The following is a 20,862-nucleotide window of genomic DNA, read 5'->3' on the forward strand; positions in this document are numbered from 1 at the left end:
ATGACTCCATAGTTTCTTGAGATAATGTTAGGCTAAATAAATTCCAAATTTCCCTCAAGAAGATGACTTCTTGACTTTTCTAAGAATCATGAGAAAGAATAAACTGAATATTGTTTGGAGGCGCTGTGGTTTGAGGTGGTTTGTTATGAAGTAATAGATAAATAGGACAAATGGTTAAGGGGACCTTTTGCCTGTAAACTTTCCAGTTTGGCAGGAATTATGAGACTTTAAACTCTATTCTAGAGTCTAAAGAGATTTTAGACTCTGTTCTATTCCATTGATCTATTTGTTTATTCCTTCATCATCACACTAATATCAATAACTATAACTTTATAATAAGCTTTGAAGTTGGGTAGTGTCAGTCTTCCAGTTGTGTTCTTTTCCTTTAATATTGTGTTGACTACTATGAGTCTTTTGCTTCTTCTTATGAACTTTAGACTCAGTTTGTGGATAGCTACAAAATGACTTGCTGGGATTTGGTTTTGGTTGAATTGAATCTAGATCAAATAGGGAAGAATGGACTCTTAACAATATTGAATCTTCTTATCCATTTATTTTTTTGATCATCAGAGCTTTGTAGTTTACCTCTTATAGATCTTGTATGTATTCTGTTAGACTTATAGCAATTTAATTTTGGGGATACTAATGTAAATTATACTTTTCAATTTCAAATTTTACTTGTTTATTGTTGGTATATAGAAAAGTATTTGACTTCGCATGTTACCTTTATTCTGCAGTACAATTTTACAATATTATTTCCAGAATTTTTTTTTTTTGGTCCATTCATATTTTCGACATAGATAATCCTGTCATCTTCTAACAAAAAGTTTTATTTTTTACAATGTGTTTACCTTTAATTCCATTTTTATTACCAATGGCATTAACCAGTACTTTGGTAATATGTTAAAAAGGAGTGAATATTATCATCCTCTGTTCTCCTTTCTGTGAGATCTATTAAAATTTTCTCTATTTGTTCTGCAGCTCACCAAAGCTCATCGACAAGGACACATGGTAAAAGTTGATTGGCTAGACAGATTGACCTTTAGAGAAATAGAAATGATAAATGAGGTGGGTTGTATCCTTTTTTTGTACTTCCAAATATTTTCTCTAGATTTCTAAATCAAAAATTTTCTTGAGAATTATTTATTGCATAAATGTACTAAATGTCATGAAAGTCAAACCTGAGTAAACTTGACACCTCACTTGTATGTTTTCTTTCTTTCCATATGAACTTGCTCATATAAAAGTTCAAGTTATTAGTGGATAAATCTATCAACACAATGTTTCCTCTTCATTTCAGTTACCTTTTATCAACTTTAGCAAGTGCTCTCCCCAATTAAAATACAACTTGTCATATATATATATATATATATATATATATATATACTGTAGAACTCTGCACCTTTAATAACATTGCATGGCCCAAGTAATTTATTTCTTGATTTAGTGCATTGGTCCAGAATATGTTTAATTAAAAGATGGCTTGAGTGAACCTCTTTCAAAGCATTTGAAGAAAAATATTTTTTTCCCTATATTTGCACTGAAATTCTATGTCTGCTACATGTTTGGCTTAAATTCAGTGCTTAGAGAACAGAAATAACTACTAACCACATTAAGATGAGAGAAAAATCAATAGTGTGTAGGGCCTCCCTGGTAGCTCAGGGGTTAAAGTCTCAGCTTTATCAAGTTATCACCAGCCACTGCAGCATGAGTTCCATCCCCAGCCCTGGAGCTAACCCACATGGTATAGCAGACCTCTTCTGTCTTGCCTGCTACTCCCCTCAGCAGTGTATTTCAGTGGGATATGCCTGGTCTGCTCCCCACTCTGGCTCTGGTGAATCCTCTCACCACCACCCCCACCCCCTTCCCCCCAACCCCATACTCTGGCCTACACCCCCGCTTTTGTATGCATAATTAAAAAAAGTTAAAAGCATTATAAAAAAGATATCAATTATGTATACACTTAGCCATAGTGACCACCACAGGGCACGACTGACTTAATTTATATTCTCTGAAGTTTTCAGCATATAGAAAGAGAGAGGAATTTTTAATTTCATGATTGACAATTGTAGAGTTAGATTCTAGAATTGTCATATAAAAATATCGTGGTGTTTAGCAACATTTATATTCGGTATGACTACTGAGCATCTTTTCCAAATTTATTCATAATACATTCTTATATCTATCACTGTGAGTAAAGTTTGTTTTTAATTCTTTATAATCATATGCCAAAAATAGTTAATCAGAATGCTTACTTATATTTTTGTACTTTTCAACTTAGTTACTCTTGGGTGTAGCATGTATAATGTTAGAGCTTATTATGTTTAGCCTTTCTCAACCTCCCACTGCCACTCTTTTAATAGATAGGTTACCATTACCATTACTATATTATGCTTCACAAGCTTAACAATTTAAATGACCTCTTTAAGCTTTTATGATTTTTTTACATACAGATTTAAAGCTTTTTTGAAAATTATTTGGGTCAAAATTAATCGCTCATTTAGGCTTCATTTTATTTTTGATTCATTATTTAACAGAATCAGCACTTTTTGTTTTGGAGAAGGAACTTGTCTCCAATATACTTAAACTGTATTGATAAAAATTTACAAATGACTGCAGGTTTCCTTACAATCATTTATGAATTGTGAAAAACTTGTAAAAGTTTTATCTGTTAAGCTCAGTTTGCCTTTGTTCTTAGTTACATGCATTGCTTTACTTTTGATTTTTGGATACTTATATTAATTCTTATAATCATATGGTATACAGTGAATTGTTCTTTGCTTAAAATTGTTAGAAGTACAAAACATCTTTTTTGAAATGTAGTGGTTGTCATGTAGATGTATCCAAATACCTTCAAGATTTTATATACTAAAATCCAAACTACTGAATATACAGAAATGTTACTATATTTAAGGAGAGAGTTATAAATGAATATTGGACAGTACTAGATAAAACAATAGTGCTGTATATAATAATATGATAGTGCTATATAAACAGTGCATTTGTAATAATGAAATGAAAATTTATTACATTTTAAATTGCAGTTGCTCTTTTAAGAGAACATTGAAGATGATTATTTATAAAATAAAACTTTTTCTTTTTTTAGAGTGAAAAACGAAGTTCTAATTTCATGTACTTGATGGTTGAGTTTCGATGTGTCAAGTGTGATGATAAGGAATATGGTATTGTTTATTACGAAAAGGTATTTGCTTTGGAACTGTTTATTGTCTCTAAAGTAGAGGGGAGGGGAAAAATTACTGTTTTTCCTGCTGAGATGAATTATTTGGTTGTAGGATAGCAGCAGACAGCTGTCAGCAGCAGCTGTTTATGTATACACAAATCAAATCACATAGCGACTACAAGATTACGAAAGTCGATCATTCATGTAATGCAGTTCTGGGTTACAGAATTCAATAAATATGTAAGGGATTTAAAACTTTTTGATTAATTGTTCTCAGAATTGGCAAGTAAGACATTAAAGTTATAGTTTTAATAACAATTAGTGTTCATTTGAAAAATAAAAGGAAATCCCATTTTTTTTTAGTGTAAGATACTGAAAGTTAGGGCTATGGTTGTTCTTTGAGATTAAGTGTGTATCATATATCTATTTGATATATGAAATTTATACATATATAAAGTGTATAATGTGTTGGAATTGTAAAAGTTACCCTACCATAAGTCATGAGTATGCTTATTTAAGAAGTTCATAATTATGCAGAATTAAGAAAACCCTGGTATTGTTAGGCTGAGTAATAACAAGTATTTAATTTGTATTTGCTTTGTGCAGCTCATTATGCAAAAAAATATAGTTCATTGTTTAAAATGTGCTACTTGAAAAATATCTGTGCCTTAAGTGTTTGTTGAAGGCTTTTTAAAAGATATTACAGAAATGTATGCATAGTTTAAAACTACATCAACTTTCTATTATTGTGGAAGTAGAAAAATGCTTAAATTAGGGCAATTGAAAACAGACTTTTGATGCATGGTATAATAAAATAATATTTCTTCTAGTATATAGATAAGTTTATATGCAGTATATTTGTTTATTAGAAGCAGTATTTTTAAATTACATTTACGCTTTGGTGTTATTGTTAAAACTGTCAAGTGGTTTTTAAAAATTTTATATATTTTTATAACTAAATTACTATTTGAAAGATGTTTTCATAATGGAGGTTTATTGGTTATAGTTCATTTATGATCATTTTTATGGTATTTTCAAGTTAATCGTAATTTTTCCTTTTAACATGTTTTCCTTCCCTATTGTATAAGGTTAGGAAGAGTTAACTTGCTTCAGTCTTTTGTTTTTATAAATTATACTCCCTGAGGAAAAATGAAGATAGGAAGATAGACTATTTAACATTGTTATTAGTTTATTAAAAAAATTACCTTCAAAAGAAAGGGAAATGTAGGCAAGTAAAATTGTTTTGTCATGTATACATTTTAATGAAATCACATTTTATACTTCATGTTATTTCATTAAAAGCAATATTTCCTGTTCATCTGGAGTTTATATTGTGAAAACATGTTAACGGAGATGGTACTTTTGAACAGCGGAGATGTGAGAGATCTTTTGAAAGACAGCTTTGATAATAGATGAAATAATAGCAGAAGAGAAATTAGAAAAATTTCAAGTTTTTTTAAGAAGGTTCTTGACCCCTTTCTACGGCTTCTTGAAAATTGCCCATAAATTAATGCCTGTCTACCTACCTTGTCATATTTCCACTTAGTGTAAAGATTGCTGGGCCAGTGTATTGAATCTAATGGAAATAGACTTTCTTGTCACCTGTCTTTTGTGACAGATAGCCTTAGTGAAGATTACTTGTCACAGTTGGGCTGATTAATGTGTTTTCTGGCATTGTGACTGAGAACTGGCCTGTTAAACAACGGCTGTGGGAATTTGTGGTTTTCTGTAAGACTCAATTACTAAACTAAAGTAAAATCACAATACTTCCCCTCTTTCAGTCTCTCCTGATTTTGCTGCATATATCTAAAATTGGAAATATACTAGCATTTGAAAATTGACAGAAAAACTTGATGCTTGATATACAATTGTGAGGAAATAAATTCTGGTTCCAGTTAGTTTAGCTTTTTCCAGGATATATTGAAGGACATTTATTATGCTAAATTTACCTTTCTTGTCTGAATTGGATAGAACTAAAAGCCAACATTCTTCAGAAATGATAATGCAACAATATAAGACAGCTTTATGTCTTAAGAATTGATTGATTAATTCTTGTTATTCAGATTTGCTGTGTTATTGAATAGGTGTCTGAGAAACAAAGCTGCTTACTCTCTAGCTATGTATAAATTTGAGTAACCTTAATGCCACACTTAAAACTCCACTTCTCTGACTGGAACTCAGTTGTGGTAGTTTGAAAAGTTACCAATATACACTTAGTAAGTTTTTGAAAATGTTTTGCAAATGCTTTAATTATGCTGTGTATTTTCTTTTTTAAGTTGGAAAATTAAAAACTTTCTATTTTTGACCCACTGTAATTATGAACAAAGTTAAAAGACAAGGCTGAAAGAAAGCAATCTTAATTTCCAGATCCTATATATCTACAGACTCTGCAGATTTTATTGTTAGATTTAGTTCTCAAAACATTTGATCAGCAACAAATGGTAAAAAATGTATATGTACTTTAAGTGGAGACATGGTGTTCATTAAATCAAAATACATTGGAGTACATGTTTTCATGTATTGTTTTTTACCATGTGATTCAATTTCATATATTTAATTTTTAATTTATTATTGCAATCCAGGATGGTGATGAGTCATCTCCAATTTTAACAAGTTTCGAGATAGTGAAAGTTCCTGACCCTCAGATGTCTATGGTGAGTTTTGAAAACTTATGAAAATGCTTTTCTCCAGAGTGATGACTGAGATCCAATCCATAGCATGTATTTTCTTTAAAAAAAATTATAGCTAGCTTAGTTATCTAAGTAAAAGTGATTCATAAATACACTCCAGTTATCTTACATCAGGATTAGATTGAATTTTTACAAGAAATATTAATACCTAAAAATAAGGTCAGAAGGCCCTGTATTTCATTCAATTAATGACAGCAAGTCAAATATTGGTAAAAGAGGGGTGTCTGGTTCCTGCCTGGGAGAAAATCATTTTCCTCATTGAGAAGGTACAAAATAAGTAGTAGATATGCATATTGCCTTCTCTTCTGCTCAGAAGAACACCCCGTCATCTCATTGGTCTTCACTTACAAAACACATTTTCAAAGATTCAATTATTAATAATTTAATGGTTGAAAGTCTTATAGAGACCAGTTTTGTTGCAAAATAAGGATTTATCATAAAAAGATATTTAGGATACTGAAGTTATAATGAAAACAAACTAAAGTATCCTAAGTGTTAAGCGGTCTTAATAATTGTTTTCTTATTTCTACCTGGCTATTGAAACTGGCTTTTACATCATGATTAATATTTTAAAATGATTTATAGGAGAATTTAGTTGAAAGCAAACATCACAAACTTGCCCGGAGTTTAAGAAGTGGACCTTCTGACCACGATCTCAAACCTAATGCTGCCACAAGGGATCAACTTAATGTAAGAAACTTTGTAAAATGTTAATATAAATAAATAGGTATTTTGGGTATAGCTGATGTGATACCATTTCATTTATAAGTGATCGTGATGCAAATTTTTCCCAGGTTAGTGAGCCTTATGTAATTTCAACAGTTTTAGATTTGTGTGGTTTTAGAATCATATTTTAGTTCTCAGTAAATAAATTAGCCCTGGAGACAGCTGCAAAAATACATACCGCTTATGATATATCATTCTTGGAAACTAGCCTTAAGGGTATACTTCCCAAGAGAGAGCTTGGTATATACACATGTATTGTTGTGTGCATTGATTGATAAGGGAAAGTTTATTGATTTTCCTTTTTTTTTTTTTTTTCTGAGGAAGAGGGAGCTTTTTTATTTTGGTTTATTTTGTTTTTAGTTGAACTGAGTGAGCTCTGTAGTTATACAGCAAGCCCAGGGGTAGTATTGTTGTTCAGTATGGCTTCCTTATAATGTTGAGAAAACACAGAATCCTGTGACATTGAACAAAAAGATTTAATTGGAGGACTTGCTTTCATTATGTGGTGTTTCGCGCAAAGTTGCAGTATCCCAGAAACTTTTGACTATGTTAAGTGAAGACTTGGTATATACTCTTATATGTAATGTGACATCTTCATTGTTTTCCTTTTCTTTCACACTTTAATGTTTTTTTAGACTGATAAATACAACAAATTTAAGTATCACTTTGTTGAGTGTATGTTGGTCTTGTGTCTATAATATTGGGTTGTCAGAAAAGTCATAATGCAGTTTGCTTGAAAATTAAAAAATATGTTGTGACATTTCTGACAACCGAATAGTACTATTATTGAAATTTTGAAATAAAAAAATTTAAATGAAATGGAAATACAGAAAAAGAATACATTTGACAAGAATAACTCTTTGTCTTCTTTGTTGTAGATTATTGTGAGTTATCCACCAACCAAACAGCTTACATATGAAGAACAGGATCTTGTGTGGAAGTTCAGATATTATCTTACTAATCAAGAGAAAGTGAGTTTCTTGACTATTTTCATATATCAAATTATTTATAAACTTTGTTGCTAATGAACAAGATTCGGTAAAATTGCCACAGAAATATAGTTATTGTCAAGTTAAGAATTATATATGACAATCCATTTTTTTTAATTACAAAAAAGTACACAATGACACATGGACCAATTTGTTGATGCGTAGATAATATCTAAATGGGTTATGTCTGAGGGACTTGTGTTCAATTCTGGCTACAAGTTTTTAGAGAACATGAGACAGATTATTTTGAAAGCTTGGTTTCCTCATTTTTCTAATGATACAGCCATCTTTCACAGGTATAGTAAATAATCCGGGTGAATAACCTGGCTGAGTTCACCTTTTGCATAGTAGGTACAGAGGAAATGTTATTTCCTTCTATTTTAATTCTTCTCACCTCTTTGAACCTGTGTGACTCTGAACCTATATCACATTATTGAAAGAACTACAGAATTCTGGAGAAGATTGGAATATAGAAAGTTTGAGAAATATAATTTGCAATGTATATAATGAGTTGATGGACTGGTTGGCATATTGCTTGGCTTGCAGGATAGAGGTTAGGCTAGAGTTAGACATTTGCTTTCCCATAAGGAAACTGGCTAAATAAAGTTTCTGGAGAGAGAATAGTGAGGAAGTAGTCAGCACTAGTGTTGAGTGTGGAGAGCTGGTTTTGAGGCTCACCATTGCCACTAAGAAGCCTTTTCACTTCCTGTAAATCACTTCACCTTGGTCAGCTTTAGTTTCCTCTTATTTAATGTGAGTTGATTACATGATTGTGAATTTTAAGTCTTCTATAGTTCTTAAATTGGGCTGTAAATTCTTAGAACATAGGTTCAAGGGCTAACTTTTAAGGTGTAATAGTAATAGCCAGCATCTATTAAATTGCTACTGTGTGCCAAAGGTATTTTACATTCCACAACAACCCCCCAATGTATGTATTATTTTTATTGTTCTACAGATGAAGAAACATGAGTTACAAAGATTAAAGAACCTGTGCAGGAATCACAAAGCTTATATATGCTGCCTCTTGATATGCTCACATTTATGAGTTTGAGGAGAAGGCAGTCCGTGAAGACATAGATAGGAGGATTATAGGGGAAATGTTTGCAGCATCATGCACATGCCTTAGCAGGAATTCTAAAATGCATTGGGGGCAGAATAGAGAACCATCAAGAAAATTACTATCTGCCAGAAAGCTATTATATAATTATGTGAAAATGAATGAATGGGTGAATATATTTTATACTCTCTTGAGATGGTCTTTAGCTACGTTGCTTAACTTGTTTTTCTGAAGCAATTGTATTTCCTTTAGTTTCTAAAGTAAGAATGAAAATACGGTTGCAGCTCATCTTAACTCTTCAACTTTTTCTCTTTATCTTTTATTGATGCCTTGGGAAATTCTTTGCAGATGAATCATATTCATTCCCCTTTATATTCATAACCAGAATGAGAGGGGAATTCTAATTTTGCTTTATCTTTGTGTGTTATTCTTTTCATCATAGCAAAAAAGGAAATATTCATCATCAGAAACATAGGTTTGTGAGTTTGTGTTTTATAAAATGATTGTGTTTTATAAAATGATTGAGTTAGTATCACAATATTCTGTTAAATGAAGAATAACCTTGGTCTCAGAAATTGCATCTTGAATGCAGCACAGTGTTGTCTAAAATTCACAGCAAGATATTGAATTAAACCTGTTAGAATGTATAGGTTCAAAAAGCATAGAATAGATTTACAGAGCCGAACTCCCTTAGATAGAAATGCTTGCAAGAAAAATTGTTTGTTTAAACAAGTAGTCACTTCCCACTGAAATTCAATTACTTCTAGATGTGTGCAAAAGAAATAAAATGCTCAAGTGATATAAAGTGTGTGACAAGTTTCATTTAACTAGTTGATTTCAAATTTTTGAAAGGTGGGTGATGAAACTTCAATTCTCAGGACATATTATAGGATTCTTATGATCACTCGAGCAGAGTGAACGATATTTTTTAATGTTTGGGAAGCCCTTTTCAGTAAACCAAATGTATTTTGGCCTTGAAGTGACCAAAGGAATTATTCACATAGCCACATTTGTATCTTTGTAATAATTTAAAGTGGGTTTTGTAGAAAACAAATGCTCCTGCACTCTTGTTCAGTAATTTATTTGCAGAAAGAAATTCTTCCAATGTCAGTTTCTCAGGAACTGTGATTTAGGTTATTTGGCACTTGGACCCTCAGGCTGAAAAGATTTCCTAGAGAGAAAGCAGTATCCAGAGAACAAATTGGTGGAAATTTGTTCTTACCAAGTTACACTTTGTATTTATCTTTAATTAGGTTTGGTTTTTCCATCTATTTGTTTCTAAGTGACTTGTTTAAGTATTTTGGATGAAAATCATCTAGTTTAGGCTTGATGTACCTAAAAAGTTCATAGTTATAAAATTAATCCAACAAAACTTGCTAAACTTATGAACTATTTTTAAATCTATAGTCCTACTTGAGCATATAAGAAATCACTCATTTTGAGGAATTTAAAATTTGAATATCGTAACTTTTCAAATTCAGCTTTTAGCATGGTGACTACTTTTCTTATAAAATTGTTAATTAAAATTAACTGGCAATATCAATTTAATGCCTTTTGATTACACTTTTGGAGCCAAACAGTAGAAAGATTCAATATATAATGAAGGGTAATAATAATGCACTATTTCTTATGAGGCTTCTTATTAAGCTTCTTCTGAAGTACCAGCTGATTCAGTGATATCAGGACAGTCATCACAGTTGTCCCTTCTAACAAGAAGATGATGGTGGACTTTTTAGGAGAAGTGAATTCAGTTAGCAAGCATTTATCAACTTTTGCCCTATCATTAGTCAATTTCTGAACTATGAGGTATCATGCCCCTTTTCTTCATATGAATTAAAATTATTTTGGGGAAAAGATTATTTGTATGCAACCAAAATAGAGAAGTATAGCATTGATATAATATAACTTTGGAAGAAAATAAATGTGTGCTATTATGTGAGGGATTTTAAAGTTTGAGCAGACATTGATGCTCATTTTTCAAGGGCAGAAAAGGCAGAGGAGACAGAAAAGTTTATATTTATGGTAATGAAATAGGAAATATGGAGTTAGATGTGATGAGCTTTAAATTCTCCGCTCTGAAGTTTGACTTCACTGCCAGTAGGAAACCACCAAAGCAACAGAATGCATTTTAACAAGTGCTTTTTTTTAAAGGACGTAAGTTTGTTTTTTAATTGTAATCATTAAAGTTAAAATACAGTTTTAAAGAGAATGAGAATAATAGAAGACTTTGGTTTTTGGGTCACTTTATTTGAAACTTAATGTTTTTAATGTACTCTTCTTTCAGATTTCATTTTTTTTCTATTGAAATACTATTGTATTATGACATGTTTCAGGTGTGCATCATTATAGATCAACATCTGTGTAGACTAAATTAAGTTCACCCCTAAAAGTCCAATTCTCTACTTCACCATGCAAGGATCCCTTTTACCCAGTTTATCCACCCTCATTACCCCTTCCCAACAAGTGATGTTTTAAAGAAAATTAGCAGTTGGATTGGAGCAGAGCTGAGAATAAAAAAGAGGCATAATTAGGAGACTCATCTACAGATTTTGAGGCCTAATTTTGGAGGACAAGGGAAGGAAAAGAAAATGTATAAAATGCTTTGGAGCCAATTCCCAGCATTTTCAGCATAAATGATAGTGTTAGGGGGAAAAGGATGTCTTATATCGGGGCTGCTCTGTAACAATAGGAGGCAAAGTGATATTTTCATTTTTGAGTGTTTTCCATTGAAATCAGAACAACACCTGTGATATTGTGCTATAAGAAATAAATGTTTGGTCCTCATCCCTTGTTTCTGACAGAGTTTAAATCCTAGTCCTTTTCTAAGTAGTAGGAGTGAGAGGAGCATCTTTTGTTATTCATGATAAGCCCTTTCAGCCTTTCTGGAGTTTATGTTAATGAAGTAACTCTGGGGGATGGGCCCTTTGTCAGAGTAGCAATCCTGTGCTTAGAGAATTGGAGCTTTCAGCCCCATCCATTGACCTGGGAAGAAGAAGGGTCCCAGGATGATTGAGTTAATCACCTGTGTCCAGTGATTTAATAAATCATACCTATGTAATGGATCCTCCATAAAAACCATAATGATGGAATGAACACATTCACATGACAAGAGAAAGTGGGCACTTTCCAATAGGTGTCCACACAGAATTAGGGAATTGTTTGTTGTCAAAAGTCTTGGTTTGAGTAGGTCTCCTATTAACAGCAAAGTAGAAATTTTTAGTAATTGAGTTGCAGATGTTAATATATATACACATATGTGATACGTTTCATGTTTCATCTCTGAAGTAATAATGCTTGTGAGTCTAAGAAAAAGAATATAGTGAGGTGATTCTAAGATCAGAAAGAAAGTTAAAATAGTTATTGCTCTTAAAATAAAACAGGGTTTTAAGTGCAGTAATGTTAACGTTTAACCTTGGACACCACAACCTAAAGGTTGTTAAATAAAACGTAAATTATTAGGCTATAGGTGACTCAGCTAATAATTGATAGCACCAAGAATTAGGACTTAAACCCAAATACTCTGGCTCCAGATAACTATAGAAGCTCTAGTGATAAAGTATTCTTTAAGTCCTGTACCTTTACTTAATATAAATCAACAAAGCATTTTTAAACGACTTGAGATTAAATATTGTCATTATTGCAATCTTCAAATTCTTATACTGTCTCATTCCTCTTTTCTCTGTTTCCTTCTTCATTCTACTACCTCTTGTTTACATTTGTTATATTGAGCTTTACAAAGTTGAGAAATTCTTTGTACAATGCCTTAAGTTCCTTAGTAGCAGTGTGCTCTATAAATCTTACTAATAAATCTATAAATCTGAGAATTTGTGAGTTAGATTGCTTCAGTTAGTGAATTGAGTACATCAGCATGCTGCAAGATTTGCTTATAATAAGAACATACCCACACATTTCTATTAAGACAGTTTGATGTACTATGAAATGGAAAAGCTTTTGCTATAGTTATTTAAGAAGTATTGCTGTGTTGCCACATTCAACCCAGAACTTCATTCTGGGTTGAAATGAAAAATAAATGCATGGAGGGCCTCCCTGGTGGCGCAGCGGTTGCGCGCTGGGTTGTGAAGCTGCCCGCAGACTGCAGCGCCGGTTCAATCCCCGGCTGTTCCTCGGCCACCGGAGGAGGGTCCCACATGGCGCGCAGACCTCTCCTGCCGCCCGCTGCTCCCCTCAGCAGTGTGCTTCGGTCCTTCTGCCTGCTCTGCTCCCCACTCTGGCTCTGGTGAATTCTCTCACCCTCCCGCGCTTCTGACTATACCCAGTGCATGTATAAACAAAAACAAACAAATAAATAAATAAAACATGCCTCTATAAAAAAAAAAAGAAAGAAAAATAAATGCATGGAATAAGTTAGGATAGTCTATGTTCTTAGATGGACAGGGGGGACAGTGTATTAAATGGCATATAGAAGGTGAGAGGAAATGGGTTGCTGTCTTGGGGAATACAGCCTCCAGTTGCAGATGTAAGAATGTTTACAAAAGTAGGTGGCAGGTAGAAGAGCATCATTTAAATAAAACCAATAAAGGAAGAGCTGAAAGTTGCTGGAGACTTCCTAGAAAAATTGAGTTTCTCAAAAGTTGACCTTAAGAAGATGACACTAATGGGCCTCCCCTGGTGGCACAGGCAGTTGAGTGCACCTCTGTGATGTTGTCCGCAGTCTGCAGCACAGGTTCGAACCCGGCCGGCAACTGAAGAGACCCACATGGCGCAGCAGAACTCTCCTGTCTCGCCTGCTGCTCCCCTCAGCAGTGTATTTCAGTCAGTCTGCCTGTTCTGTTCCCTTCTGTCACTGGTGAATCCTCTCACTCTCCTGCATATCTGCCCTTTACCCCAGTTCTTGTATGCATGAATAAATAAATCTTTAAAAAAAATGACACTATTATTTTGCTAAAAAGCATAGGTTAACTTGGTTGAAGCATAGAAGGGCAATGAGAGTTAGTTTAATGAGAATTAAAAGTTTGGATTACGATGAGAGGTGTCAATAGAATGTTCTGAGAAAGAAGCCAGGGTTTTTTATTATGTTTATTTATTTATTTCAAATTACAGTGACCATTGACCTAGTGCGCTTTATGGTGACCAACACAAGAAAAAGTACTTTGGGCTGGTCAACCACGGGTGAAGCTTGGAAACCATGTTGGGTGCCAAACTGTTACAGGGCAACCCCAATATAAAACGGGTTGCCTGGCTGTGGGTCCTCACCCGCGCACTTAAAAGGGACTTCTTAATATTCTACTACAGGCACACACAAAAGGTTAATAAACGGTTTATTTACAAGAGAATGGGAATTAAGGAAATGTACAACTCAGGGAGAATTAAATAGGGAAAGCCTTTAATGCATCCTACCCCATCCGCCGACCTGGAAATCCAAAGGCACTCTCAGAGCTGGCCGGACGCTGCGAGCTTGTGGAGGGCCAAAATGGGGGATACCCTCCAAAGCCCACTTGTCTGGCTTTATACCAAACCTGGCTACTTAACCCCACCCTCAGGTCCCAGCAACCTTCCCTTTGGTGGTGATGGGATTTGGAGTTCCCAATGTCTTTTGTCTTTGGTTTGGAGTGGGGGATGGAGTCCACAAAGCCTGTATGGAATTAGCTTTAGGACATCCTTTTCACCCTAACAGAAACACCATACACTAAAATGGAAGTCTTCTTCAAATATTGGAAAGGCTGCCCTTGGGGGATAAATTTAGTCTCATTCTCTAGACAATTAAATTTACCAGGGGGAAGAAGTTACATGAAGACCATTTTGTCTTTTAGTTCATTATGTTTTCCCTGTCTGTAAACTTAAATGGTTACTTCGGAATTGGTCACAGGGATTACTTAGGTAAGTGTTATGTAAATATTGAGTGTTTTGGAGAAAGGAGTGTTACAAGGTAAATTTCTGCTGACAATTGGGGTTTGTGCTAACCATAGCTTTCAGGAGATTGTGTGAAATGCTTTGAAGAGAAGCTGATTGTGAGTCTCTTAACTAGGAGAAGGCTGTGCCAAGCTCTAGATATGTAGTATAGGAAATACGCTAGGAAAATAACGGACAGGAATTGGAAATGGATTTAGTACATCGGTGTTGGGAGAGTAATAGCTCTAAAAGACATGGGCTTAGCTAATTAGGAAATGGTAATGCCTTAATGGCAACCATCTGCCTGAGAGAGTCAGTGGACCTGAGTTCTAGGTATAATTTGTCTACCATTTTCAAGTGATAAACAAGCCATTTAGCTTTGTTGAGACTATAATACAATTTGAGCATTGAATTAAATAATCTCTTAATTAAGTGAAATGAAGAATAAGGGATGGGCATGAAAGTTCATTTTGTTATACTAGCTATACGTGTGTGCTTACTGTTTTGTTGATCATTTGGACATTTTCTTGCAACTTGATTAGTTTGATAATGAAAAGATTTTAGCTCAAGGGGTTAAGCAATGCACTATGAAGCAATCTGCAGCCTCTGCAGCATGAATTGGATGCCCAGCCGGCCAGGGAGCAACCCACATGGCGCAGCGGACCTCTCCTGTCTCACCCACTGATATCCTCAGCAGTGTATTTCAGCCAGTCTGCCTGTTCTGTTCCCCACTCTCTCTGGTGAATCCTTTCACTCCCCACATCTCTGGCCTGTACCCTAGCTCTTGTATGCATAAATAAATAAATATTTTAAAAAATGATTTAAAAAGATTTTAGCTCAGTAGAATAGGAATTTAAAATTTTAAAGTTATCTTTATTAAAGATATTAATTCATAGAGAAATAGAAGAAGAGAAAGTCTTGATTCAACTGGGAAAGTGTTGCTAGTAGATAGACCTAGCAATAGATTGCTTTTTATGAATAACTGGATGTACCATAAAAGGGCATTTATTATGAATGCAGCCATGACTGATAGATTCCAAGGTAATTGACCTAACAGTCCTGTGAAAACTTCAGTATGCTACCTCTTTACTGAGGTAAGGTTACAAAAAGATGCTATAAGCATCTAGCTAAATCATAGAATATTTGCTGCTGCTTTATATTTATCTATTTTTGTGTATGTTTCTGTTTTATATTTTTAAATGCTTACTTTTCTGTGTGTGAGAAACAGGCATATGCATTTTAATTTGAGTCCTCATGTGCCTCATGTAGCTAGGAAACCTTCAGTGACCGGGGGTGGGGGTAAGGGGTGTGTTTGAGAGTGGAATTGGTGTTGGGAATTCTACCCTTGCTTGGCTTCATGCTCTTTTATTCATTGACTTGCTGTATTCTATGTCACATATTCATCTTGTAAAATCTTGTCTCTCAAGAATCTGCGTGAGACATACCTTTACTATTTCTGTGTATTGAGGGCTGCAATATTTTAAAAAAACAAAAGCCAAATGAAGGAAAAACAATGGAAATTTAAAAAATTCATAGTTCTCTGCAAGTGATTTGACCTGAAAAAAAAATTACAGGAAACATACCCTTTTTTCCCCCATCATGCAGTGCTTTTCTAAGATCATACGTATAACTTTATTTAGTGTTTACAGGAGTCAGTCACTCACTCTGTGACTCTGTTGTCAGGACCAAGTAGAACTCTGTCCAGTCACCCTTGACCTTCCCTGCTTCAGGTAATAGGTCTGTTTCTAATTTTAAATTTTTTTTCTGATTTTAGGCTTTGACAAAATTCTTGAAATGTGTTAATTGGGATCTACCTCAAGAGGCCAAACAAGCATTGGAACTTCTGGGAAAATGGAAGCCAATGGATGTAGAGGATTCCTTGGAATTGTTATCATCTCATTATACAAATCCAACAGTGAGGCGTTATGCTGTTGCCCGGTTACGGCAGGCAGATGATGAGGTTATATCATTGTTCATTACTCCTCTTTGCATGCATTTTGAACTGGAGCCTGATTATAGACTCTGTGTTTGTATCTGTTTTTTATCTGTGTGGGGGAGGGGGGGTGGAGAGAGGAACTTTAGAAAGGAAGAGGATATACTAGGTGTGTTTTCACAAGTAAAATTAAAATATTCCTCCAAGGACTCCTCTGTGAAATGAAAATTTACTTCCTGATCTCTTACGTGATAGGACAATCTCTCCCAGGACATTTACCTGGCAGCAGAGCTTGTATTGCTCTGTCTAGAAAAAGGAATTCTAATGAAAAATGGTTTAATGCAGCACCAGCTAGGGAATAATTCAGATCCCCTCTATCAGTCAGTATACAATGAGCCACATTTAATTGTAGCCTTGAAAAGCCCTTGGGGCCTTTAAAGCATAGAGATGCATGGTCATCTTATTCTCCTCCAAACTCCTTTAAACTCTCAGCTGCTGACAATTATGAGTATATGTAGATTTTTGTGAAGGTGGCTTTGAATCCTCTGGAAAGCAAAGACAGCAAACTTTGTGCTGATAATTTACATACATATAAGCCCACTGGGGGTGAAGGAATAATCTTTGTTGACACACTGCATTGCTTGGTTTTGAATTTTAGTAATTCCTAGTGAGGTAGACTAATTCGGAATTTGTTCTTATTAATTTTTATGGGGTGACCGTTTTCTCCAACATAATCTGTGTAGCCTATAGGGCTTATGGAATATGACAGGACTTTTCTCAAGCCTCAGTATATATAGAAATGCTGATCCCATCAAAACTATTTATCAAAAAATTATTAAAAAATACATTGTTTTGAATTTGTAGTGGTATATGAATTTCAAGATGGAAAACACAGCAATTATGGAAGATTGTGTGTACTTTTTTGTAGTAAAATTTAATCACTAAATAGTATAGTGAATGCTCATGTCTTTGGCAGCAGTGAAGATACAGCCAATCTTGTTTCATTTATAACACCACTTAGTCTCTCCTCTCCATTGCTTATTGTCCACAGGTTATTTTGAGACAAATTTCAGGTTTTGTCAAATTTTAATAGACAGGCTGTTTGTCATTTTTTAATTTAAAAAACAGTTCTAAGAGCTATGATTCAGTTACTGTCATCTTCATTGTCTTTACTGTATCAGAGATTAAAAAAAAATTTGCAATATTTATTTGAAATGTTAAAATGTGTATTTTGAAATTTAGAAATTTCACTTCAGTCATTAATTCTTTGTTTGACTTGAGCCATAGAATTTATTTATTTATTTATTTATTTATTTATTCATAGAATTTAGATAAGAGCATTTGGGTTGTAGTCAAGATAGCACCTGGATATGGGTTCAGAAGTTAAATAGAATATTTGTAAATCAGCATTTTTGACTGCCTGACTTCACTCTTCTCATTAGTTTAGAGGCTAAGTGTTTGCTTGTTTCTGGATTTCTTTTAGTTCTTGCTGACACAGATATTTCTAGATCATTTCATCATTTTTGTTAATGAGCTCAAGGATAACAATAGAAACATTGTATGCATTCTAAACTGTTAAATATGGTTCACCTGTTGATTGTCAGGTTTGTTTGTTTTGTTCTTTTTTTAGGTTTCAGAGAGAGAGAGAGCATGTAAATAGTGCAGTGGTTATGTTATCTCATGATTTCCCATTCTCTGAACTTCATCAGTAATGAACTGCATCTACTAAACTAAAAATCAAAATCTTTTAATTGTTCTTATTGTTGCTCAGGTATATATCAAGATCTGAATTTCAGCTTTTCTTTCTCTGACTCTATGTACTTTGTTAACATGATATATTCTCACCCAGTTTCCTATCTAAAAAATAGTTACACATTGGGTCTCCGCGGTGGCGCAGCTGTTGAGCGCTGGGTTGCAAAGCTGCCCGTAGCCTCTGCAGCGTCGGTTCGATCCCCGGCCGCCGGTGAGGGTCCCACATGGCGCGCAGACCTCTCCTGCCGCCTGCTACTCCCCTCAGCAGTGTTCGTTGGTCCTTCTGCCTGTTCTGCTCCTCGCTCTAGCTCTGGTGAATTCTCTCACCCTCCTGCGCTTCTGACTGTACCCAGTGCTTATATAAGTAAATAAATCTTAAAAAAAAAAAAATAGTTACATAGCTACTTTTGTCACTTGATAGTAAAGAAGAAAAATATATGCGGAACAAAATTTTGAACTTTGTGTTCACACAATTACAGAAATAAATGTAATTAGACAATTACATTTATATAATGTAGATTCATACTGAAATCATTCATGTTGTATGAAATTCCTAATTGACAAAATGTTGCTTTTCCTTTATCTGTGGTTTTATAAATTTTCAATGTTTTTTGGTATTGCCAAAGATAGTAGAATCATGTAATCATAGCATAGTACATTAAAAGCCACTTTGTCTAAATAATATCTTGGCTAACTGAAAAACTTGATAAAAAAAATCATGTCCTATGTGTGAACAGTTAGTCCAATTTCTTGAAATACCATAAACTCTCCAGGTAGCCAGGTCTTTTTTTATGTTATGCTTTATTGTCCTCGAGGACTCTTTCCCCCGTTATCATTAAAGCTGCTAGTATAGACCATATCACTTCTGGAAACATTGGCAATATTCATAATGATGTTAAGGACATGTTGAATCTGTAAAAATATAAAATAATTGAAATTCTTAATTAGAATTGTTGACACCTATAGACCTACCTTATTACTTTTGAATAGCAGCAAATATTTTACTGTAAGTTCATTATAATTTAACAAGTCAGCCTTTTCACTGGCAGCTACTTACAATCTTTTGCTAAAACTTTATTTCTAGCGATAGACTAGTGTATGTATTTTTTTCATGATCTTGAATAAATAACTTGCATTAGTATGTTAGGAAAAAATTGTATTTTATATTTTACTGATAATACTCTACAAAGTATATTTTTGCGTTGATGACATACTTTCAAAATTATAATAGCTTCATATTAAATTTATGATTGGACAAACCCCTCCCTTTTTGCTTTTTTACAATTTTTTTTTTTTTTAAGATTTACTTTATTTTTACAAGCACCAGGGTCCAGGCCACATGCGTGGGAGGGTGAGAGGATTCACCAGAGATAGAGCGGGAAACAGAACAGGCATATCTACTGAAACACACTGCTGAGGGGAGCAATGGGCGAGACAGGAAAGGTCTGCCGCACCATGTGGGTTGCTCCGAGGTCTGCGGGGATCGGACTGGCACTGCAGAGGCTGTGGACAGCTTCACAGCACTGTGCTAAACCACCTGCGGCACGAGGGAGGCCCCTTTTTTATAGTTTTTAAAATAACTTTTGTACATTCTTTACAGGAATTTTAGAATAATATTATCAATTTCTTAAAACTCCAACAGAATTTTAAGTGAATTACATTAAATTTATATATTGGGGAAAGTTGACATCTTTGTGATATTAAATCTTCCTTCCTTCCTGAAGGCATGATTTTTTTTTATTAAAGTTGCAGTTTTGTAAAAATTCTTAAATGTTTTTTAAATATTTTTTCCATAATTATATTGATAATATCATGAACTACCCCATTTCTGTTTTGTAAAACAAATGTTTTATAGTTTCAATAGTCAAATGGAAGACGGTATTTTTGTCTTAATATTTATAGTTTACCAGTCACTTTCATGTTTTCTTTTATTAGTTCTAATAGACTTTAGGTAGGTTCTGCTCTTTTGTAGGCATAACATTATATGATCTGAAAAACATCAGCTTATATTTTTACCATAGATCCACGAAAACAGATGAAATCTTGTGAGATTTTTCTAATATTATATCAGCTATACACTTGTAAAAATAAATCTTAATCTTTAATGCCTTTCTGAATTTAAGTTTAATTGCTAAATTTAAAGCCATATTTCTTTCTATCCTGTGGCTCAAAAGGAGTGAGAAATGCTCCACTAGAATTGAAAGAGGAAGTGGCTTTTGAGATAGCACGGAAGGAAAATTGGAATTTTTGTAGTTGTTCATTAGTTTACATTCCAAGAAGCGAAAGCAGTATGTGCCAAGTCGAAGAGGTTAAAAATACAGGAAATAGAGAAGTTATTTCTCTTTAACAGGAGTGTAAATGTACATGGCTCTCCAGGAGGCAAGAACAGAACCCATGTCTCTAACGATGTATGCCTAAATAAGAGTTACTCTTAATTCAATAAGAAATGGGACGCTAGGAAGTCATACTGACATAGGACTTCACATGTATACTCTGAAGCATTAGAATTAACTTGTTCTTGAGAAAAATGATGATTGCTACCTAGATACTAATTCACAGCTCATGAAATTTTTACTGAATTGCCTGAAAAATAAACTTGATTTCTGTTTGTTTGTTTTATTTGTATGCTTATGTCCTTCATGATTGGAGGAACTTTTAAGATTGTGACTAGGTAACAAATAGAC

The 20,862-nt window shown here is 33.9% G+C and overlaps 1 protein-coding gene across 1 annotated transcript in view; it reads left to right on the forward strand.

Moving 5' to 3' along the window:
• PIK3C3 (phosphatidylinositol 3-kinase catalytic subunit type 3) overlaps positions 1–20,862 on the forward strand; it is a gene marked incomplete at both ends in the record, with an annotated part of 164,594 nt that overhangs the window by 25,652 nt on the left and 118,080 nt on the right. Inside the window, 6 exons of the mRNA XM_084252697.1 lie at positions 982–1,068; positions 3,107–3,202; positions 5,764–5,835; positions 6,457–6,561; positions 7,476–7,568; positions 16,268–16,453. Coding sequence (XP_084108823.1) covers positions 982–1,068; positions 3,107–3,202; positions 5,764–5,835; positions 6,457–6,561; positions 7,476–7,568; positions 16,268–16,453 — 639 coding nt within the window. The remainder of the gene's footprint in view (positions 1–981; positions 1,069–3,106; positions 3,203–5,763; positions 5,836–6,456; positions 6,562–7,475; positions 7,569–16,267; positions 16,454–20,862) is intronic.

The sequence above is a fragment of the Talpa europaea genome, assembly GCF_964194135.1.
Source record: "Talpa europaea genome assembly, chromosome: 13".
Taxonomy (NCBI): Eukaryota; Metazoa; Chordata; class Mammalia; order Eulipotyphla; family Talpidae; genus Talpa; species Talpa europaea.